This window comes from Anas platyrhynchos, chromosome 1, assembly GCF_047663525.1.
Source record: "Anas platyrhynchos isolate ZD024472 breed Pekin duck chromosome 1, IASCAAS_PekinDuck_T2T, whole genome shotgun sequence".
Taxonomy (NCBI): Eukaryota; Metazoa; Chordata; class Aves; order Anseriformes; family Anatidae; genus Anas; species Anas platyrhynchos.
This window is the reverse complement of record NC_092587.1, coordinates 23462514-23487529: the sequence shown is the minus strand read 5'-3', so window position 1 is coordinate 23487529 and position 25016 is coordinate 23462514. Positions and strand designations below refer to the sequence as shown.

At 36.1% G+C, this 25016-nt stretch overlaps 1 protein-coding gene across 1 annotated transcript; it reads right to left on the bottom strand.

Annotated features, from left to right (window-relative positions):
* Nucleotides 1–167: 167 nt before the first annotated feature.
* On the bottom strand, nucleotides 168–24157 carry IQUB (IQ motif and ubiquitin domain containing). The gene is made up of 11 exons (XM_005013151.6): nucleotides 23243–24157; nucleotides 21897–22058; nucleotides 21608–21783; nucleotides 21185–21340; nucleotides 20073–20283; nucleotides 16213–16388; nucleotides 11188–11358; nucleotides 9548–9724; nucleotides 7723–7971; nucleotides 3690–3875; nucleotides 168–1104 (listed from the first exon to the last, which is right to left on the bottom strand). The coding sequence occupies exons 1-11, from the start codon at nucleotides 23424–23426 to the stop codon at nucleotides 979–981; spliced, it is 1974 nt and encodes a 657-aa protein (XP_005013208.3). The 5' UTR covers nucleotides 23427–24157; the 3' UTR covers nucleotides 168–978.
* Nucleotides 24158–25016: the final 859 nt, after the last annotated feature.

The window sequence follows — 25016 nt, the reverse complement described above, 5'->3', positions numbered from 1 at the left end:
GAAGGAATCAACCTTGTTACCAGCTGTTTGGTTCTAAATATATGCTTATCTCTATTTTTAAATGCTACTGCTTTTACTAGACAGTTTTATATGTCAGAGCAAAGGGCTTTGCCCTTGGTGAAAGACATGTCTAGAATAGAGGTTTAAAGCAGTCGACAGAAGCTAGCAACTTTCTGTAGGACTTTATTGAATGGACACCATCAAACATTTTTCTCTGTAATTATAATCAAACATAACCGTAACTCTGTAAGTTTAGGGAAGCAATTAACTTCTACTGTACATAAGAGAAGTTCCTCAAAAAATAAACGTTCTGAACAGTCTGCATTGTGTATTTTCAAATTTTCAACCTGATTCACAATAATTTCATGATCTTGGATACAACAATTGTATGCTGGCAGTTCCATTATGACCAATAAGATGAGCCATAAAAAATGAAGTTACTGTTTTACACCAATGTTTCCAAGTCAGAGCAGCTATATTTGGAAGGGCATATCAATTTTGTTGTTCTGTAGGAATGTACAGTTTGAGGGGTTCTCTGCCTTATATGCTTAATGCCAGAAAAATACATTTAATATATTAATATAAAATTAAATAATTTATTTTTACTTTTCTAAGTGGAAGATAACAGAGTTAGCTAAATTTCCTCAAAAACAATATTACACAGAAACAAATATTCCAGGCAACACAGGCATGCACAGTAAAGCAGTCAAAGCTCACAAATGTATATAGCTCATCAACAATATTTTTTAAATAACGAGGTTACAAACCATGAAATATAGTTATATTGAATAATCAAGATCAAATTATTTTACAGGCAGAAGTTTATTTTGATGTTATACAATTAAGATATTGGTAAAAAAAATCTTCAAAATCAAGTAAATTGTATTAATCAATAGTTCAGTTACTTTCTTTAACTTCAGTTAACTTCGCTAAGAGTTATGTTTTTGTACTGGTAGGAATAGGCGTAGCTATTAAAAATTATCTTGCATTAGTCTGCTTGTTACTCCTAGGCAAAAATGATGCAATCGCTGGGATCTGAGCAAAGTACTTTTTCGCCCGGATATGTTTTTGTTTTATTCTGTGAATAAATGCTGCTTCATAAGCCTGAAAGAAAATCCAAATGCCATTAAATACAATGAAAATATTCATCAATCCACAGATTACTTTCTATTTTAGACAGTATAAATAGTGACCCTTCAATGGACTAAGCCATATGATTTATTCATATACATTACAGAAGGAAATAAAACATTTTGTAGTTCTATACTGCTACCTTATGGTCCAACAGTGAAAATCACTAACCACTCCTTGTGAAATGTCATCTTTCAAAAACAGGAACACTTCTGGCATTTTTTATCCAAGATAAAATTCATTCATTTATTTTCAAGTAAGAAAAGTTGTATCTATCTTTTAAAAATTAAAAATGACAATGGCTAAATATCATCGTTTGCAAATTGATAAATACAGGAAATTTCCTTACTAAGAATCAGAGTGATTAGTTACATATAATCACTGCAGAAAGCATTTTTCAGTGTTTGAGTCAGCAGTGATAACATCTTCACAATTTCTAGTGATTAGTACTATCTCAGATGATGCTGTAAATAAGCATAATATTTAGTTGGGAAAAAAAAACAGGCAGCTTTGCTATCTCTAGATAGCTTAAGAGGCTTTTTTTTTTTTTTTTCTTTTTTAAATGAATGAGATCCAACTTACAGCATTTTAACTTTGCCTCATTTTCTCTTATTTCACAATTACTTTTTGAAGCAGAGCTTTGGCCATCACCAGTGAAGAAAGGCAATTCCTTGCTGGCCTGTTTCAATTTTTGTAGCAAGAGTTAACTACAAATACCATACAATTTTAAGGTAGGCTTGCGTATCTTATCTGTTGCTTTTCAGAGCTTTCTCCCACCTCCACTGAAGCAGGAGATGCAGAGGAACCTTCTATAGCCCTCTGCCAATCATACAGTTGTTCTCCAACTTTGAATGAAGGCATTTGGAATAGGAAAAGTAATGGTTCTTCTCAAGGGTATATAAAGAGCGTATACCAGCTTAGAACACATTTAATAAAAAGCGCATGAAATTCAAGACTTTTACTTGTCTTCACAGATGAAGTTTGTTTACTTTCAGCTTTTCATTGTACTTGAATAATATAAAAAAGCTGAAAAAATTCACTCTGTACTCTAATGTAGTTTAAATTTCATTACTTGGGCTGAATCCAATGACAGAGAAAGTTTAAATCCAAACAGAAAAAGGTTTTATTGCAGTTACATTAAAGTAATGAAATATTTTTACTACATTTTATCATTCATATTAAAAACACAAGTGTAACCTGTGGACCTAACCAAGTTAATGGCATTTCTGACTATGACATCCAGACTTAAGAAGTTAAACCAGGTAAATGCGTAATCAGAACCTCTGCCTGCTATAAAGCCAGTAACATAGATTCATGGATGCATTGTTAGACTCAGACTGCCTGAAGAGTCTTACTGACTGGAAGTGAGATAGAGGAGTTGATAAAGGAATTTCCAGCTTGAAACTGATTTTAACTTTTGAAGGTAATGCTCATATAAACACAGCTGCTTGAAAACACAAGTTAGGCATGCACAGACAAAAATATAGATAGCTGAATTCCCTTTATCTTTAGAATGCCCTAACACATTTTGTTCCCAAAGCAAAACTTCCACTGAGTAATTCTTTTCCTCTGTGAATTTTGTTCTCAGATACTCTCAAGACTTCCATAATGACTAACATCAGAAGCTGCATTTGTGTTGCATACATACTGTGTTAGAAATTGAATTAAGTACATCCTGAATAAAAGAATGCTATACAACAATGGCCTTGGATCACTACTTATATAAATCAGAAACCTACAGGAGAGAGGCTTAATAATCCATTACTAATCACAAGACAAACACAGTCCCCAGGATTCTATTGTGCCACAGAAAACTGAATACTCTACCATATGATGTCCAGTGGAGTGAGTTATTTACCAGGCACTATGTTCAGATATGGGATTTGGGGGTAGTGATATAAAAATACACAGTTTCAATTACTTCTGTACCAATTCTTAAGTTTTCCCAACTCAGAGCTGCCATTACATTTTTATTATTTAATTATAAACTGTAGGACTACATTTTCAGTGGCACTTAAATGTAAGAAAGTGGCACTATGTGAGCAAGTAAGTTGAAACAAATTTTATTATGAGAAATCCTTAAGTTCTAGACAAAAGGTTATACATGCCATTCTGTTATTTGATGATAAATTTATGAGGCCAGAAACAAATGAGGCTAAAGCCTATACCAGACCAAAAGTACACAGGTGTTACAGTATTTAGAGCTTAGCATATTTTACATCCAGGCTGGCTATGTCGGAGCACAGACGAGGGAGCATCACAGATGTGGAATGGTTCTCAGTAAGCAGCATGAATGAGGCAACTTAGCTTCTTGAATTTCAGGTGGGAGAACCGGGGCAAGACAGTTTAGGTACATGGATGTGAACTGTAGCCTGCCAACTTCCCTCTGGACTACTGCCTCGTCTATTTAATACTACAGACATAATTATTTAAACAGATATAGTGGGCCAACTCAAACATGCATGAGTGTAAGGACTTTGGTCAAACATCACTACACACAGGATTCTATTAAAATGTAATAGAAGTATTGGAAACAAATTAAGCCCATTAAATTTTACCTCTTGAAGGTTACACAGCTTAAGATGTGCATCTGCCTCATCTTTAGTGAGAAGAACTGTGTTCCATGGAGACCACTCCTGCTGCTTATCCCATCTGACCATAACCAAATCATAGAGATCACTGCAGGCACTAAGAGCGGACTGACAGCCCCAAATGTTCTCAATCATGTACTGTAGATCTTGCAGCTGAAATGGAAAATGGGTAAGAAAGAAGAAACTTATTTCATTCTACAAGAAGAACATGGTAACCATGTAAGAATCCAAGTCAGCCTTCGAATAAAATATTGTTCTATGCACATGTCATACAATCACTTGGTTAAAGAACATCTAGATATACACTACATCTTCCTCTAGCACAGTGTGGCAATTATCAACTACATTTTTATGTCATCTCTAAAATGCTACATTCTTACTTTGATTGTTTCTGCCAAAGGCAATTTCCCATCTTCCTCTGACATCCTGATTGCTTAAATGCTTTTATAAAACTTCTTAAATCTCATGTTTTTGTTTTCTCGCATGGCATGCTTTAACCTGCTCAGACTTCTTTGGTTAATAATAATAATCCATCTCTGTTATTACTGAGATGTTTACCATTTCATTCAGGGGTTCAGAATTACTGTTATCGAATTATTACTGTTATTACACTACTAAATTACTTCAAGTTTACATGTAGTCAGGATAATAAGGTGTGGAAAATGTAGGAAATTAGGCCAATAAAAACTCTCACCCATGACAGACCCTAAATTGCCTGCTCTGCTTCCTTCCCCTCACTCTGCTGTTGATGTGTAAGAGTTTATGGTGTTCGTGACTCTGTTACTCATTTTATCAAATGAGGTCACATATGATCAGGTAGCTACACTACAACATTAACAAAATATAATGGAAGGTCCGTTTGTAAAGGTTCTCTGGTACAGAAAGGTCTTTAGATATATTTTTCACCCATGTTTCAAGTTATTCTGCATTAATCTTAATTTGTTTAATTTATAACTAGCTGTCAGAAAACACTACTAAAACTTGGTAAAAACAGCACCGTAAATGAAGAAAAAGAATTTAGGACAGCAGTTACCACTGAACTTTGGCAATGTTTTCAGTCACCCTCCATTGATTCTTCTCTGTATCAGTCATGGAAACATTATTGGAAGATTTTTATCTACAGGAGCCTGTAAACAACAGACTTTTAAACAGGTTTTCTTCCATCTAGCCTTTTGAAAAAGGCTCATTCCTCTAAGGAGAAATATTGACTTATTTTGTTAAAATAAACATTTACATGTTATTTATTAAATTCCTGACAAAGGATGAATGAAAGTATACCAGCATGGTGTTTCAGTGATATACAGCCTAACGTATTCTCATCTATCTTGCTTCCAAAAATCCAGGAGCCCATCTAAATTATTTCCAGGGAAAAAGTGGATAAAAGCTTGGCTTAGAACCTCCACTTATAATAAATGTGTGCCTACTAATTCCAGGAACATAAGATTACTGCTACATCTGGTCTTAAATCTGGTCCTGTGGGGCCTCCTTTATTAGGTTTCACTAATTGCTTCTATTTTCAGTATTTCCTCCTTTTCACAAAATTTTGAATAACTTCTATATCTTCTAAGAAGCCAGAAATCTGTCAGCAAACATATTAGCAAGTAGTACTATTTATTTTGTGTGTGTGTGTATGTGAAGCTGTACATCTTAGAAGAATTTGCTAAAGTCTATATTGAAGTATATAAAGTCCCATGCAAAACAGATCTACAATCTGACTCTTTTTCCTGGATTATTTTTTTTCCCTGAAAAAACAGGCAAAAGTTTGTTCTATGTTAAAACTTGTCTAGTTATGGGGGAAAGTTTTACTTAAGAGTCAACTTCTGCACTTTCTTGAGGTAGATATGTTTTGCTGTGAAAATTTACAGCTCATTGATTTCATAAGAAACTCAGTTCCTCCATCCCAATAACTTGTTCTGTTCTCACAAGAAACAGAAATGCCCTTCAAACACTGCCATGTAACAGGTTGGGAGCAAGTATCAGAGAGCACTCAACAGCTGAGACTGGGAAATGAGGGTAGGCAACGAACTGATAAAGGAGTGAAGAGTATTCATTAGTTCAAATGATCACTCCCATTAGGATTTTGCCCATCAAGAAAATCAAAGCCATACTATGTACCATTGATTCTAAGGAGCACGGCATAGTTAAACCCTCTGAAAGAATTAAAGGCAGCCTCAGGACTTGACACAGCTGCTGATCTAGCTCATTTTGATACCACAAAGCAGGTCTTTAGCTGTAGCAAGCTGAATTTAGCGGAGCTACCCTAACACACACCAACTGCTGTTTTTGCCTTAAGAGCACATGAAGTGTTCAGCCCAAGCAGGGTTAGAATCAATACGCAAGACATCTGAAGAAAAATCTTCTATCTTATCACAAAAGTCTTGCATCTATCCACAGACAATCCAGTTTTGGTACTGCACTGGACAATAAATCAAGCTGTCGTAGACATTGCAAAAGACTTCTAGTTGTGCCAGAGTGATTTTTGATGCCTTGGAGCTGTTTTCTGGATACTGTGGAGTAGAGGACAAACAGTGGTTGTTAGGGGAAGAAAAAAAAAAAAAAAAAAAACAGCTTGGAAAAATGTCATAATTTAAAGAAACGTTTGAGAAAAGACAAAATTAATAACTTAAGATGCAAATCTCTGCTGTTTAAATATTTACAGCTCTGAAGAGAAAAAGTTAATTTGGATGAAAATGACATGGAGTGTCCAGAGATGCTGTAGTGGTAAAACTGCAATGGCAAGAGAGGGCTTTCAGTGTCAGCAGTTAAAAAACAGTCATGTTTCAGTGCATTAACGGCCACCAGCATTCTGCAAGGTCAAGCATCTGCTGTTCTAATGCAGCCAAGAGTGTTTGCTGGAAATATTTTGTAAGTGATGAGATGTGAGAGACATCCAAGTGAGCTTGAAAGATGTTTACATATTCAAATAAAAAAAAAGAAACAAAAACAAACAAACAAACAAAAACTGTTCAGCTTAAATAGAAACCAGTATTGACAAACAAGCATCTACTAAATCCAAACTCTTCTGTTATATTTCTTAACACAGGCATGATAATTAAAGATCCAATCTTCCTTTTTGGCATATTGATGTCTGGCTTCTGTTTGCTTGGTTGCTGTTTTAGACATCCTGAAAATACAGTTCAAAACTGTCCTATGAATGTTGATGCCATAGAGATTCCTATTTCTAAATCCCAGAATGTTCAAATAAATTTGGGCTGTTCGATTTTCAAAAGATAATATTTTGCAATTACTTTAAAACTTTCCCAGTGGATACTGGATGTCAGATTCTTTTGTTGACAAAACAAATAGTAACAACTAGAAGAGACAATTTGCCAAAGGTAGAGACAAGAAGCTCTTTGAACTGAGTTGTTCTTGCAATGATCATTAAGAAACATTACCTACTTAGAAATGCTGCAGAAGACTACATATAATTACATATGATAGTAAATAATTTAGAAAAATAAAATATTTAGTGAATCTCTCTCACTGAGTGCAAAGCAGTAAAAATTCCAACTATACAGATGCTCTGCTGACATAAAACAGAATGTAAAGACTCTGTTTTCTTTATGTTTTCCTTCTGAGAATATAAAAAATTCACTTGTATTACTACAACAATTCAGAAAAAGGGGCTAAGGTTGATTTACTAAACCTATGTCTTCAGCAATACTCCAGCCACAAAAACATCACTGTTCCTTTACCAATGATGCCAGTGGCTTTAAGCAACAGTATCACCACAGCAGTACCAGAGAATCTGGATCATCTGTTTCTTTGACCTGCTAGCCAGTCTTCTACCTTCTTTTAATATATCGCTTGTAACCACAGCTACATTTCAAGAGCTTGAGTGCTTTTTCTTAATGGTAGTGAAGATCACATATCACAGGGAGAAGTTTTTGTCGCTTTTAGCTTTTAGTTCTCTTCCTGTCAACTACATCCACAAAATAAAAGGAAAATTAGAGACAAAGCCACCAGTTTCCATTATTAGCAATGATCTCTCAGACAGTACCTGAACTAAGAAAACAATTTTAGTATCATCCTGGTAATCAGCTTCAGACTTTCTGAGATTTTCTAGTATAAGTCTGTACTTCAAAAATGATTCTCGTTGCCGAGCCTCATTATCAAGCTTGCAACACAAGTGACATCTGCCAATGGTGTGGGAATTAGCAGGAACAGGAAATTCAGTAGATGGTAAGTAATTTTCGCAGCTATGACAGAAGTTAACATTTTTATAGAGCTTTAGAGGATCTGGTGGAACCTAAAAGATTAAAAAAAAAAAAAAAAAAAGGTTAATTTATCACAACGTGATAATATCTTTGTATTACTTGTGTGCCACCCTAACTCTACCATGAATACATGTATTTATGCAAATATTCTAATATTTAAAATCCACTAATTAATTTTAAAATACTCATTAGGATTTATTTTTCTTTTAAATAGAAGACCAAAAGCCATTCTATTTTCTTGCTGTACTTGTTTAAACCAGTTATACAAATCAGTCAGTTTGGTTTTTTAAGATATATGAAGACCTTCTGCTCCAGTGCTCTTGCTAGTGCTTTTCTGTAAGCAGATTGTCATCCTTCCAGAATGGCTGATAACACAGAAAGCAGAAACCAATTCTTCAGCATTTAATTTTTCATGTGGAATCTGTTCTTCACGTCAAAGATAAAGCCTTGAGCTTGCAGGCATATTAATACTTCAGCATAAAAATATGAAATCATCAAAACTCTGTGTCCAAAAGCAATACTGGGGAAGATAGTGAACGAAACTTGCTAAAAAACTTATCCTCATCTTGCTTTGTGGTTCTGGAAGGAGTATAATGCAGTCTGTGCAAAAGGCTCAAGTCTGTAATAGGGTAGCTTGAACAATCTGACAATCCCACTACCTACCGTGGTCATCTGCCTTTCTTTGAAATGCCCAGAGGCTGTGGTCACTTTGACTGTCTGTTAATGAACTGCCATCTTTTTTTATGGTCTACAGGAGGTTACAAGGTTCAAAAATAGGTGCAGTTCAACCTTGAACTCAAGATACAGTGAACCAAAAGCTACAAAACCCAAGCATTTCCCATTCCCACTCTCTGCTATGACCCATCTAGGTAACCCTGATGATAAACGTAGTGAAAATTTACTGTTAGCTGATTCTAAAGCCCATTATCATTTACTAGGTCCCTATCCTTGAGACACTATCAAACACCATAAGAGGAATCCTCTCCTGATACATGCAGAATACATGTCTTTGCCTAAACCAGCCATAATGAGTGATATTTTTACTACAGTCTGCAGTTAGAAATGAAAAAAAAAAAAACAATTACACAACTTAAAAGAGGTATCTACCACTATCTCCCCTTCCTAGCTGGATCTGCTTTTCATGAAGTAACAATTGGTTGTACAACAGCAGCTCATCACTTTGACAATGGCAACGTTCCTCCTTCCTGGATTTGTGAGACATTACACCTTCTTCCAGTGGAAGAAAAAATGCTTTGCAATTAGGTCATTTTCAGCTCTCTCTGTTGGTTGGTGTGGTTGCTGTTACAATTTCCTGTTACTACCTTGTAAGATCTGTAAGACCTTACAGCGCTCTCTCTTTACTATCTGCTACTTCTCAGATTGTTAAAACCATGTTAAAACTATGCTTTCTATATGACTATATAAGATGATTTGTATGAAAATTGTATGTATTTTTACTTCTTGAGTAAACTTCTTTACTTCTTTCTTTTACTCCTCCAGCAATTCTACAGCAAAAAGAAATAAAAAAGTATTCATGGTTTTCCACTCCCTTTTCTATCCTATTTAGTTTCATGGCTATTAACTCAGACTGCAAAACAGGAACAATACCTTAAGTATCTTTGCAACTTCAGGGTTAAACTTCGGTGTTTTAATATACTGTAGAAATAACGTACAAATTCTTTTCCTCAGTCCTTCTAAGTTGCATTCTTTCACCTCTCTCGACATAAGATCAACTTCTCTGTCAATTAATTCCACTATTTCCTTTGTTAATTCACATGCATGTTCCTGAAGGAAAGTACAGGATAAAAAGGGGGAAAAAAAAGTACAACAATATAACAAACAAAATAATTCTAACACAGATACAAAAGCAAACTATGGACACTATGCCATTCATTCACAGCCCCTTACATTCTCAATACGAACAGAAGAACCTGTAGTGTCTTAGGAAAATAACCTTTAAAAACACTAACGTAAAAAGCCAAACAACTAAGAATACTTACAGATTTTGCTTTAAGGAGCCTGTATGTATACTGAAGCTATGAAGAACTGCAAATCTGGAGGCACTAAAAAACACTGAGCATCTGAGATGAGGCACAGAACACAGGCACAGTTTTCAGTCTCCAAAATCCCCAGGAAGTCCCTAAGAAGCTTCAGCTTCTTTTGGCACCCTCTGGCTATGTGACAGGAGGTGTAACATGTATACACAGTTGTGTTTTTTTTTGTTTTGTTTTGTTTTTTTTTTATATATATATTTTAAAAGAAACAAAACCAAAACCACCCAACCAGTCAAAACACACACACTAAAGACCTGGGAGATTTATAAGCATCCTTGGAAATTAGTCATTTCAATACTTCAAATGCTTATAAAGAGATTCTCCAGGGATAGATAGCAGGTGACTAAGTTCAGGGTTTCTTCACCTAAAACATGAGTGTTAATTTACAGAAATTCTAGGCTTTGATTACTACAACAATGACTGTATTCAGATGGGCAGAAGTTCATAAATTAGCAATGCTCCCAATGTCATATTGACTTCAGATCAAATTCTGCTATTACCAAAGGCAACAGGAAGATGCTAGTTTGTTTCAGTAAGACCAGGAAGCAACATTCTGTTCTAGTTTGATGTCATTTTATCATCTTGAAAGTGCCTTAAAGCTGAATTAAATAAATAAATAAATAAAAGGTTTAAAAGAAATGCAGTCAGCTTCTATTTCACTAAGAATCCTGGCAGTAGCAGTGGGGATGGGGAGTGAGAGGTAAAAGAAAAAAAAAAATCAGTATTTGCCAGACATAAAAGTGGCAGCCAAAGCAACAGAGAAATGATAAGGTTGTGAATGGGGAATCTTTCAATCAAAGGAACATCTGTTTCAAGAAAAACAAAAAAATAGTAACAGGCACTCTCATCTCTATCATGGTTTTCATCAAGTTGTTACAAATATTAAGCTAATCTTTGTCCTATATTTGTATTATATTTTAATACACACACACACACACACACAAAAAAGACCAAAAACTTAAAATTCTACCACAACTTGAAGAAAAATGCGTACATCACAAAGTGCAATATGAATTTAGAGTATACCTGGAATATAAATTATTCTCTCATGGTACATTAGACTCTTGCTGCCAGCTGATCACGCTGGCACCTATTTGCCAGAAGAAGAGTTGCATATGTATTGACATAATTAAATGACTGTACCTCTGGAAAGTGTAGCTTCAAGCCAAACATAAATAGAAAAATAAAACATACCTCCACTGTACGTCTGAGTGTTAACAGCACATCTACTCTCTCATCTTGTGGGATGTCATTCATGCTAACACTGCGGTAGATTTCAAGCAGTTCTCTGGCTCGGAGTGTGTACGGTGTATCCATTTCAGTGGTTTTTCCATCATATGCTTTCCATCTCTTGGGTTGTGCACACTTCAGAAACAATTTGTACAACTGAGCTATTATAAACTGATCACCAGCTGACCAAGTGCATTGTTACATCAGGTTTCACCAGAGCAAACACTGACTTGACTTTAATGCTTGGCTAACACAAAAGGCTAATTCTATTGTCGATATTTCTACAGTACCTTTTCCACCAGAGCAAGCATTCAATTGCACACTTTGTTTAAAATTGCAGGTCATGAAAATTTTGACTTGGAGTATATTAAAAATAAATAATATTCTCCTACAGGGATACGCTCTGCTTCTTTAAAATGAATTTACTGACAGTAGTGATGGAATACATTTGCTCTGTGTTTCATCTCACAGTCATAAATCCCTCTAAACTATCAGTAAGATCAATGGGACTGTTGACTGTGTAAAGATCTCAAATTTAAGGCCTCAAAGGCTACTGCGGTGCAAGGCACCTCCAGGGAACTGTTCTATTTTCGCTAGCTCTACAGGCAGATAGAAGGCATAGACTGGTAAAGCTGACTAAGGTACAGTATGAATTTACAGCTTATTGGATACTTAGCTGGCTCCTGTTTTGCAAACCTAACTACAGACCATACTATTCCAATTCTCTTTGCACATCTTGAACTTCTGCAGTGAGAAGTTACATGGGATCAGCTGCACTACTCAGTTCGAAGAGTCCTGGCATTCTCCTCTTCCTGCAGGACTGGCTCTGGTTGCTGTCCACACTGATACACTGTGGGGCTAATTAACCATGGAGATAGATACCTAAATCCAACAGAAAGCTGGCATTCGAAACCCTCTCCCTATCGTTGTCTAACACCACTCCTCTTACACGGAGACAGTTATTTGCAATTTCACTGGGTGTGTTAATCATTAATTTTCACTGCATTTGAAACTTGAATATTCTCAAACACCTGTGAACTTCACTTTGAGATCTCAGTGTCAGCTAACTAGAGCAACACTTCATGAAGCCTTTGGATGCCTGAGTAGTTTTGTGGATATGATTTTAGTATCTATGTGATGATTATTATTATTATGATGATGGCTTGCGATGGTGGGAGGTCATACAAATAGCAAGAATGTTAGGTAGATAGAACAGATAGGAGCAGTCTTCACCACATCAAAATAGGGCTTTCATCTTTTAAAATTATAAAATTAGGTAAGCAAAAGAAAGACAAAGTAATTGAAAAGAGGGCCTAATACTGGATAACATTTAATTACTTTATCAGTAGGGATGGAACTATAATTAAAGTATTATTAATCAGAGATCACAATCCAGATCCAGAACTAATTAAGAAATGCAACAGCAAAATGGACATTAGTGAAAAGTAGAACTCGTCATTCCTTAATGAAATCTTTGAACTTCTGCAAAACCAGAAAGAAGCTGTTTTCTGTCAGGGAGAGAAAGGAGCATTCTAACATAACTTCATGACTTTGTTACACTAACTTTGTACAGTACTAGAAATACTGAAAAAAAAAAAAAGAGGCAAACAAAAACCCACCAACTTAGAAGAAATATTACGTTGCCCATCTACCTTATGAAAAAGCTGCGACAATCATTGATTTCCACAGTGTATGTAACTGCAGTACATACATTTGATCCTCTACAAAGAAATCACTTTTTGTAAGACATAAAGGTCATCTGCTTATACTAGGGAGAGTCATTGAGCAGAGATTGCCTAGGACACGGTTACTGAAGCTAGGTTCCTTTGGTAAGTTTACACAATCCAGATATGAGCTAGCAGTCTCAGGGCTGTACGCTGCAGACCACCTGTAACACAGACCAGCTATGTTATGATCACATTTAAACTACTTAAATCAAGAAAACCTATCTGTAACTTCCTCACTACCTCATCAAAAAGGGTATTTTATAAAATGAAGCAAATTAAACAAACAATGAATGATGCAGCTTTTTATTGAAAAAATAAATACAGAGATCTCATCATTATGGACAGGATTTCGAGTGTTTCAGAAAGAATCTCAATCTCACTGATTTCAGGACTATTTTCATGAAGGATTGACATAACAAAACTAAAATTACAGGTTTTTTACCCAGCTTTCTCCTGACTGAAACTGTCTGCTGGCAGTGCTGTGGAATTTACAATAATGCTGTTATCTGTATTACTTCAGAGAGCAAGACTACTGTAACTGCACTCTGCTGCCAGCACAAGAAACCAGAAAAAAACACCTGAAGAGAGAAACAAAAGAGCACAGATACAGAGAGAAAAAGGTAAACAAAGCAAAGAAATGAAATTCAGAAGACGTGTGCAAAAATAGCAAAAAGTTTGAAAGGTATGAATAGAACAAGAGTTAATGATTACAGGAATGCCTTTTTAAAAAAACTCCAATTTTGCTCTTCAAAATTTGAATGCAGACAAATGAACTTGGTGTAAAGAAGACACCTAGAAGGTAGTGCACACGTGACCAGGAGAAAACATTCTAAAAGCACACAGGCATGATTAGGGTACATGCCTAACTTAGGAATGAAGGGAACAAAAGTTACTATGAAAAAGCAACTTTCATATCATGTTGGCTAAGTAGAGCTGCTTGCATTCTTCATACATGAAAGGCGTCATTACAACTTTAATGGCAAGTGTCTGAATTAACATTATCAGTTCAAAGCTGAAGAAATAACTGAATAAAGTGGCTATAATCCACTCCAACAATAAATTTCATGTGTTTAAATTGCCTTGTTACAATCATAATGAGCCACCTATTCAGTTTGACATTGCCTTTGTTTTTTTTTAAATGCAGAGTTTATTACTTTCTTTATCTCCTGTGTTAGGCTGCTATCTTTGTCAATGGGTTAGTCCAACACTGCAGTTGAAATGATGTTAAAACAAAGAAGAAAAAAAGCAAACAAACAAACAAGCAAACAAAACCATGAAAAGATGCAGAAATTAAGCTAACTAGCTTGTCAAATTAGAAAGAAATTAGTCTCTGTACTGAAACACAAATGTATCAATGTAAAATATGAATAAATAAAATAGTAATAAGTGCTCCTGAAGTATGTCCACTGTTTGGAAAGAGACGTCTCTTGTCTCTCAGGTCTCTCATGAATCTCCAACCATCAGCTATCAATAGGGGTTCTGGTACTGAAGAACATTTTACTTCTGATTCCTAAATGCAAGAAAACTGTCTGGCTCCTGAGAATATATACCAGAAGTAATCTATACAGGGTAGCACATTGGAAAGCAGTGCAGAAAAGAAAAATAAAGATCAAGATACAGTTAAGAGGAAATATATTTGCTTTAGACTGAACCAGGCTTCTTTTCCTAGAAGGATGATGAAGGAATGATGTTAAATAGTAGAAGCAAATATTTAATATAGAAATGCTTTGTGGTTCTTGGTATCGTTCCTAAATATTTAGTTTATTTGTTTTTTGCACTCTTGATAGCAGTAACAGAGAATTCAGTCATGTCACGGCAATAAACCTGGTAGCAGTTCGCCCAATATTTCAGATAAGTAATTTGGTCATAATGAAGAAAGATGATAGACTTTATCAAATCATTTTCTGGGGGCCTGTTCCCATGCATCAATAATAAAATGAAGAGTTTCCTTTGGACGAAACTGCCACTTTTGAGCACTAAATAGTCTAAAAATTTTGTTATTCCCAAACTATTGCTGTTGCAGTATTTCTTTTCATAATTATTTCATATCCCCTGAAAGCAGACAGAAAAGAAAATAATCTTCTCAGAGGTTAGATTGCTGTTTTAATTTAAAATAACTTGATTTTTTGTACTTCACATTAAAGAGCCACTGAATGTGATGTCATTCTAAATCATCTTTATATGAACTAATTCTATTTTTTGTTTTTCAAATAGATGAGAACCCAAAGAACACTCACATTAAATTTCATCCCTATGATTACACAAAAATAAAATCTCAAGTTAAAATTGTAGTTCAGCTGAAACCAATGAGTTAATCACTGAGTTCAATAAGATACAAGATTCAGTTAAAGCTCTCTTGGGTTTCTATCCTGTACAGGAACACAGAGTAAATACTTCCTTTGAAGACAGGCATAAGATTATTTAGGAACAGAAGCCTGTGCTCAATGGGGAAATAAACAAAAAATCTAGCTCCTGCAGTATAACATTTTTGAGGGAAGAAAAAAAGAAAAAAAATAACTAATTAATTCTGTAGGGTAAAATTTAATTTTTACAAATATTTAATGCATACTTCAAAGTTTGCATTTAAGTTTAAATGCAATAGCAAACTTTTCCGCTATAGAGAGCAATGAACAGTACATACCAGAGGGAAGATCATTGAGTTGTTCGTTTTGTTTAGTGAAACTGAGTATTTTTGAAAGGTAAGCTTATAGGCAGATTTTTAAAGATACAGAAACTGATTAAGAAAGAACAGTTTCATGCATGAATTCTTACATTCTTATTCTCACAATACAAAATACAGAATAATATGCAGTGTCCTGATATTTTATAATGGCTTAAATTAGCCATTCTGAGTTCTGTTAGAACTTGAGCCTTGCATGATGTTAAGTGCCACCAGAATCATGTCCTTTATGCACGATGGTTACACAACACAAAATTAATCTGCTCTGTGCTGATTTTTGTGTTATACATATACACAGCTACTTTTGTATATGAAAAATCTCAAGTGACAGTCCTAATGATGCACTGATGCATTGTTCATCCTTCAATAATCAGTCACAGTGCTAGGGAATTTTCTCAGCTTGGAAAAAGAGCATCACTGACATGAACAACTAGAAAATCTGGATATAGAGAACATTAGGATTCACATGATTAACTTGTAAAGCTATAAAAGTTACTTTGGGCTGGTAATTTACAGATGCCTTTTCTCTTCCTGTACTTCGGAACTTTACATGTATGTTCAGCCTAAAACTACTTTACTGACCTTACTCAGAAAGTGCAGTACTGCTTTATGTTGATTCTCCTCATCTGCATTTAGCTTGTGTCTCCCAATGGAAGCAATCAGCTGTGCCTCTTCTTCTAGAAGTCCACAAAGTGCTGCCTTTCTTTCAGCTCCAGTAAGAGTTGCGTTAATCCGTTCAATCTCCTCCTGTCTCCACGCTACAGGTATAAATGTTTTAGGTATTTTTTTAGATGCTTTCCTGTGAAATTCCTACTTTCCTATTTCAGACATAACATAATTATTAGTAATAATAATTAAAAACCAGTTTCTGTATTGGGAAATCGATTGTTATACATATTTTCAGTACACACAAAATGGCACAGAAATTAATGTAAATGATACAGGTGCTCTAAGAGCGTGTGAGTGTACATCAATTGCATGCTGCCAAGTCATACTCCAAACTCAAAGACGATTTAAGAGAAAAATGAAAAAGAAGAATAATTTAGTTTCTGTGGAAATTCAGGGTGCAATGATTTCTTCATGATTTTGCATCTCAAATAATAATGAGTCTCAAACAGCTGTGAATGATATGAACACAAGAATCATTTTAAACAAATGCTGATCAAACTTGCAAGACAAGATATCATGAAGATCCTCCCAACAGATTAAGAACAGCATCTTATTGCAGTGCCACTGGTACTCAGTGCTTAGAAAACCACTGCTTCTTCCTGCAGAAAACAGTAAAATCTAAAGAAGACTGACGTCATCCAAACCCAAGATAAAACTTGGCTGACAATCATGTTTAGCTCTTCAGGTCTTAACAGTGAATATTGAGTAGTATCATCTTTTGCCACCTAAGGCAGATGGAAACACACTTATAAATAGACAATCACTACTTCACTCTCCATTTCCTCTTCCAGAACTGAACCCTTTAAATAGAAGGAAGGGACACCAAGCCACTAGATAATAATGACAGCAGCAAATGAATCAGTACATGCTGTATGAGCACCTGGCCTTCTAACTCACAGGGTCAAATCACCAAACCACAGGTATCTCCTACACTTTGAAGTATAAACTAAATACTTAATAACAAACATGCAGACACACCTATCATGGCTTATTTTCTGGTACCCCTTCTGATATGCAGCCTACGTGCCCTTACAGTAATCCCTCAGTAAAATCATTATGTTTATGGAAAGCTGTTTTGCTTTGCATACATCATAACAATTCCTGGCTTTTCTGAAGGGTCAGTTCCATTTCAAATACATCCTGATATTTTTGTAGGTAATTTTGTAAGATCCCAAGTTTCCATATTCCTGAATAGCATCTCAAAGTATCTTGTTATTATTTCAGAATATTTATACAAAAGCAAAACATAGGGTAGAGAAAACAATACAATGTGATGCACACTTACTGAAAAAGCCTATAACATCAGGTAAGATTAAAGGCAGGAGGAGGGATGGGAGGAAGGTTTATTTTCTGCCCCTGGCTTCCTTATCTACAATACCTTATGTTTTCTATTTTAAAATATTTCAATCCATTTCCTTAAGGCTCTCCAAGCTTTGGTATTAATGTGACAGCTGTCTGACAAATTCTGAGTACCCAAAGATATATTTTAAAATAAAGCCATTTCAGCAAACAAAAGCACAGCATAGAATTAATTTACATGAAGCTTTATATGCCTGAAGGGGGCAGCAACTTCAAAGGTAGAGTTAATAAATACAATAAGCAATTTTGTACTTGCAGAGATGAAGGTGCTACGAAACAGTTATCCATACTCACCTAGGGATTCACCATATACATACAATCAAGTTAAAGACATTCTTCTTAGATTATATTTTACAGATAGAGATTGGATCATTATATTTTTTTTCCTAGTGTTTTTATTGAGCAAATGAAGTTGTTCATACTTTTCAAATAACTAACCAATGTCTCTATATGCAGACATGTAGAATATTTAGATACATCTCATTTGCACCAGACAGTCAGCAGGCAAGTTTTTGTACCAAAATGAATTGCTTCTACTGGCTGACCCTGTAATATTATCCTGGAGTTGTGATCAGCAGCAATAACCTTCACAATCTCTAGAGGACAATAACCTCATTCTATTACTGTCACAATGATTTAGCTTGTGTAGACTGGTGACACTATAAGAATGTAAAAGGAGTTTCAGATGCAGGTAGGAAAAAAAAACAAACCAACTTCCTAGAACCACTAAGCTCCGTTATAACAAAGAGCATGACTGCAAGTCTCCAGAGAAGCAACTAGTCAACAACTGTAAACAAAACAAAAGCAAACAAACAAAAAAACAAAACAGATTGATACCAGCCAATTATTTTATAGCTTTTGAAGTGGCACGTGCTTCTCAGGTTGCCTAGATCTTAAATTCCTGAACATGCAAAACTGGAAGTTCTGTTATTTATGAATCCAACTGTATTAAATTAAGCAAAAAAAGACAGTTATATAACAATAAGTTTTAAATCTAAGAATATCAGGGAAATCAATGCTTAATCACAACTTTATCTCAACTTTCTTGCTTCTATTGCAAATCAGCCTCTACACGCACAAAGAATTAGATCACAGTTGATAGCACATTAACTAGGAAGAAGTTTTTTAAAGAAATACTGGAGAAAATCAGATACTAAACAGTAGTCCTTGCCAGAAATTGAGAGAGAAAATAATCAGTTGAATACCTTGGGTTTTGATTATCAAGTTAGGCCTTTAAGAGGGCCAATTCTTCAGAAATAAAAAGCAAATCTTCTCTGAGGAGAAAGAGGGAAGGAAAAAAAATAACCAACCAATCACAAGTCCCAGAAAGATATAATCCCCAAAATTTTAAATATTAAAACCAGTAATAAATTTTTACATTTGTCACAGAGAACAGTAATATTCGTATCATTTACACATTTGGACAAAGCAATTTGTTCTGTGCCACACAAAGTATGACAGAATTTAAGATAAGTGTGTAACCTGGGACTTCTTGAATCATGAGCCTAAGCTGTATGAATAACATGCGGCCAAATTTATTTACTCAGTTTGCAATAGGAAAAATAGTTGGGATGGTTTAAGGTACATCCAGTAGCTTTGCAATGAATCAGGTAATCCATTAGATCAGATCTGCATTAGGAACAGTAAGGTAAAAACTGCTGAAGAGTTATTATACCATAAGCAAGCACTGTAGGCTTAGATAAAATATGAGTTATAGAAGTGACAGTGCAAGCTTCTTGCTTAAAAGGAGACATTTTAAAAGAACTCTTGCAGGTTTTTTGTTTGTTTTTGTTAGTTTGTTTTTAATGTGCTGGTACATATCTTTCATTTTTGTTTTTCCAAAATGGCTAATTTTCTGTTATATTTACATTATTCTCTTGTTAGACTTTTAGCCAATTATCTGCAGTATTCACTTTATTTTGCCAGAAAAGTTTAGAGGTGCTTGCCTCTATTAGACATCATCCACTCTGATAGGAGAAGTCTTTCAAGATGCTCTATAGGAGTCTTAACAGATTTTTAAATTTTTGACAGCAGTTTTGTGAAACATGGAATACATTAGAAAGGAAAAGAAATGGCAACAGAAGAGGACATGGACGAAAGCAAAAACTTCATTTCTCTTGTAAATTTCTGGGCAAAACATAACCCGTTATGAAAATATCTATATTAAATGAGTCCCGCAAAACAGCACAAATACTAGCACCATTCTATAAGCTGATAATTTCCTAAAAAGCTTCTAGAAATATATAAAAGTCATATAATTCCTTAAAAAAAAAAAAAAAAAAAAAAAAAAAGAAACTTGCCAAAACCAGAAAAGTTTGTTTTAGACTGTACTCTTTTGCTGCTTTAGGAGCGTCCCTTTAAGAAAAACTTACATTCTAAAGCATGGTAAAGCAGCTCAAAGAAGAAAAACTTACATTCTAAAGCATGGTAAAGCAGCTCAAAGTCTTCTTTTGTTTTAGGGTTCAGTCTTCGATCACGTTCCCTCCTCACTTTGTCTTCTTTCTCTTTTTTCTTTTTTAACTCTTCTTGTGCCTCCCATGCCAGCCTCAGTCTCTTTTCTTCCTTCAATTTTTTTACTAGGTTTCTAGCATGCCAACGGCGGAAACATTTCTGTAATACTATTACCTACATGTGATACAACACCAAAAAGTCATCAATTTAAAAACAAACAGCATAGTTATTTTGGGTTCCATTTCTACAAGATCTTAGGGGTGTCAGGTCATGCTAACCAAGCAAGTTCTTACAGAAAACTTCTAACCAGAAGATACTAAAGCATCTGGCTAAACATATCAATACAATTATCTCACTTGGGGAAACCAATTGTTTATCCATTTAGTCAAACTGCCTATTTCAAGAAATTAAAATAAGACCTAGGGCATTTACAAAGCAGTGTCCAGGCTAACATGATGACAAGGCGTACTTAGGTGCACAGCCACTGAATAGGTGGCTTGCATGAAGAAACTTAGAATGCCTGAACAGCCAGCCCTGCACAATCTCTGTGCAGTCAGAATCACCTTCAGGAAGCAACTTTGTGCACCAAAAAGAACCCACAAGCCCACTGTGTGTGTCAGGTCTGTTTATAAATAAATATATAAATACGTACATACATACAAAACACAAAATCCGGAAGTCAAATGCAAGTCGTGTAAATCCTAGTCCAATACTCCAGCTATTTGAGGCTGTACATGGCATTAAAGTCCTTCTGAGGATATGAGAATGCCATAGGGACAAGTGTATTTTAATCCTTAATATGTATGGAAGTTTACCTTAAAATAGATATCATTACATTCACAATGTACAATATTTAAGAAACCATAAGGTCTCATTCAAATGTTGCTGAAAACACTAATATTGTAAATGTGCAGACACACACTTACCCTATATCAGAAAGATTACCAAATGTGAAGATTAAGCTGACATTTGGAAGCTCACTGTTGAATTTACTCTTTGAACACTCTTTAAATATTCAAGTAACCTTTGTGCAACTTTACTTCACAGATACAGTTGCAAACAGAAGAGAACTTACAGCTTCAAGTCGACGTTTATGGTATTCTTCTGCTGTGAAATACTTTCCAGGTGTTATTAGTTTGTCAGTCACGCTTGACACATACAAGCCAACCTTAGTCATCTGTGTTGATGTTGGATTTGCTGTTTGTTGACGTTTATTTTTTTGAAACACAGTCTGGGGAAAAAACACGTGTCAAATTGTAACAAAACACAGAGATTGTATTGATCATCATTACAAGAAGTACAACATTAGCTGTTTATAAACAAAAACAAAAAACACAAGCCTAACGATATTAATCCATTAAATACGTTCACCTGCATACTTATTGCTGACTTACATCCTCATTCCTATTTGAAATAATTGTGTCAATGTTCTATTGTTTAGAAACAAATAATAATAATAATAATAGAACATTCTAAAAAGACACTACAAAACTATTACCTGTGTTTCCCTACAAAATAATGTAGTTCCTTTTTCAGGTCTTTTTTTGGGTATTGTTTGTGATCCTGCATTATGAAATTCCACTCCTGTTATTCTGTTCTTAAATCCACCCAGAAACGGTTTACGAAAAGTAGGTCTTTCAATTTTTACAGCTACATCTTGGAAGGTATCAGGATCTGTCCAAACAGAAGTTCCAAGACAGAAATATTGTTTCTTTTAGTAACAGATTGAGATTTTAAAATGTTTGTTTATCTATTGAGATAGATACACATTTAAAAACACCATTTACCTGTTTGTACTCTGACAGTGATGACATCAGGCATGCGGTAACCCTGTTGAACTGCTTTCCTGGGAAAATGTCCCAGATCAAGATGCAACTTCTCACACTGGATAGTTTCATGAAATGTAGCCACACTCCACATAAGAGTTTTATTATCCTCAATTATGCTTCCTAAAAAAATAAAAACAAAATTAATTTCTGATATGCTTCTCAAAACAAATAAAATACCTCTTTCAGGTTTACACCTAAATGATGTTATTGAAACATTTTAAGGCAGAATAATCATAGATTTTTAAGCTGGAAAACAGTTTGCTTCAACAGAAAGCTGAAGCAGTATTAGATACTATTTAAAGAGAGATCTAACGTAATGCTTTTACCACATAAAAAGTCATTCATATTCCAATTTAAAAAGTTATAGTAGCTAAATGTATGTTTTATTCTCAAGTAAATAATTTTATAACAGTTAGTCATGTACACAGTGAACCATTATTGAAAATCTTACTGAAACCCACTCCAGCTTAGACCCGATCTAAGCATACGATGGCTGAATCTGTGTGGTCTTCCACACGTTGACTTTGTGGTGTTGACTCAAAGACTATGAACCAGATTTACTTAGCTTGAAACTCCAGACATTACTTCTTTTTGGCTTAGAGATAAGATACACCATCTGGCTTTGGTACAGTGCTCTTCCCAGGAAGTGATGACCAGCTACTTGAAATAAGAGCATCTGCACAGAACCCGGCCAAGAGGCAGGCAGGCAGCAGCTCTGTATTGTCACTCACTGTGCTCACACGTGGAATGGGATGCGCTACCTTCAGCTCTGAAGACCTAAGGAAGTAGGGTGCTGAATGGAAAATGGGAAGTCACACAGGACAGAAGAGAAAAGCATCAAGTAAATGCAGGAAGCGCTGGAGTGTTTTGGGGACTGCAGGAGAAAGGCATGGAGTTCAGAAGGGTGACAGGTAAGTTACAGGCGAACCTCAGAAAGGTAAAATAGCAAGGTGACTGCTATGATCTAGCCTAAATTATTAGAAGTCATGTTATATTTGAATTATGCACTGCTATTTTTAACACACCTGTACAAAACACATAAACATACTCATATACATTTCTGGAAACAAAGATTGCCCTATAAAATGTCATATTAGTATACAAATTGCTATCACAATGTGAGATAAATAATGCATTCCTCACCTTTTCAATCAAATTTTATATAAGAATTTTAAAAGTCACTTCAAAACCAAAAACCTGCAAATGTGAACAGGAGGGTGTGAGGAGTGCAAGATGGCATAATCAAGTTGAAGAAAAAAATCTCCTTAAAGCACTAATGTCCAACGTTTCAACAAGTTCTTTACCTGTCACTGTCGAATTTGTCACATTCTCTGACAGCACTGCATCTTGAGATGTTTCTTTTTCCCTTTCTGAATTTTTTAATTCAAGTGAAGTAGGGTGACTTGTAGCAGTAACAGGAGATGCATTCTCGGGTGATGCACTGAACGGGCCGTCTGGCTCACACGCACCTTGCTCACCATTTTCCATCGCTCTGAAAAACTTTTCCTAAATCCTCTCTCAAACAGCCTACTCGGAACAGCTTGATGACTTATTTTCATCCAGCTGCAAAACACTAAGCATCTTCACAGGTCTTTAGCACACATAACGCTCCAGCACAGTGCCAGCGAGCGGCCAGCAGCCCCTACATGTTTGTACGTATGTATATAATGCATATATACATCGGTGAAATGTGCACAGGGAGGAATTCACAGCCAAACCAGCCGGCGGCCAGGCCCTCCCTCAGGGCGCACAGTCAGGGGCTCACCTCCCCTCAGCGCCCCTCAGCGCGGGCACCACCAGGGGGCAGTGGGTCGGGCCGTTGGCCGCCCGCCTCCCCTTCTCTCCCCCCGGCTCGGGGCACAGCTGGGACCCCGGTACCCCGGTGCTTTGCTCCTTTCCCCCCCGGCTCTGTCAGGGCGTCCCGATGCAGCCGCTCCCTGCAACCATGGCAGCGCGGCCCCAGGCATGCGCCCTGAGGGGCGGCGGGGGACGCCGGGGAAATGGCGGCGGCGGCGCCGTGAGGGGACGGGGGCAGCCCCGCCGCAAACCCCTCGCTTCGCACCGGCCCTGGCTTGTGACGAGGGGAGATGGAGGGTGTCGGGCATTTCCTCTGCGGGCAGGGGAAGGAAAGTCCCGTGTGAGGGGATTCGAGGGGTGCGAATCGACGAGCTGTTGCTACAGCTCGCACAGGTGTCTCAGCGCCATGCAGGAAAACCCTGAGTCCAGCGACCTCGCACAGCTACTTTAGGGATAAAAGGCACAGCTGCGTGGTGCCAGGCTCTGGAAGGACCCTGGTAAAAAAGTTATTTCAATATAAATATAATTACATATTTCAGTATATATGGAATTACATCCACACACTATGTAACAGTATGCCACATTCATGTTACAAAGTCTCACAGACTACAGATTACGAACACAGGCCTGCTTCCCATAAAAAGGGCAGAAACAGCCCCTTACTACTGGTATCTGTTTTCTGACCCCTGGACTGAACCTGAACTCATGGTAGAAGAGGACCAGAAGTAATTCTATAGAACTAGTCACTTTGTCCCTGTCATATAACCACGCTGGTCAAACATTCAAACTCACTTGCAGTGTGAAAAATTATTTTCATACTTTGGGAAAGCATATACCTCGAAAACAAAAAAGCATCTTTCATCTACTTCCCATGGAATGCCAACAATCAAAATTACATAGATTAAAGTTGTCTTAAGAAAACAGCCACTCCAGACAGACTAAACAGCACAGATAGCACTTGAGACAAACAAAAACCTCAGTGCTGCTGTTAGATGGCAATCTAAACGTTGTTTTACTGGTTTAACAATCTGCATCTCCCTTAGGTTGTCTTAGGTGATTGTCACACATAATGACTTTAATCAGAGGATCTTACAGTGTTTTGTTAACTCTAAGGTTTGTGCTGATTTACCTTACCATACAACAACAGATGAAGTCTTTTGCTTCATCACATATTCCAACATAGTCAATCAAGAAAAATCAAGCAAAATCATTATAATCAGTCTCCAAACTATGCCTTGCTAGCATATTCATCTTAAAATAATTTACTTGCAACATAGTACT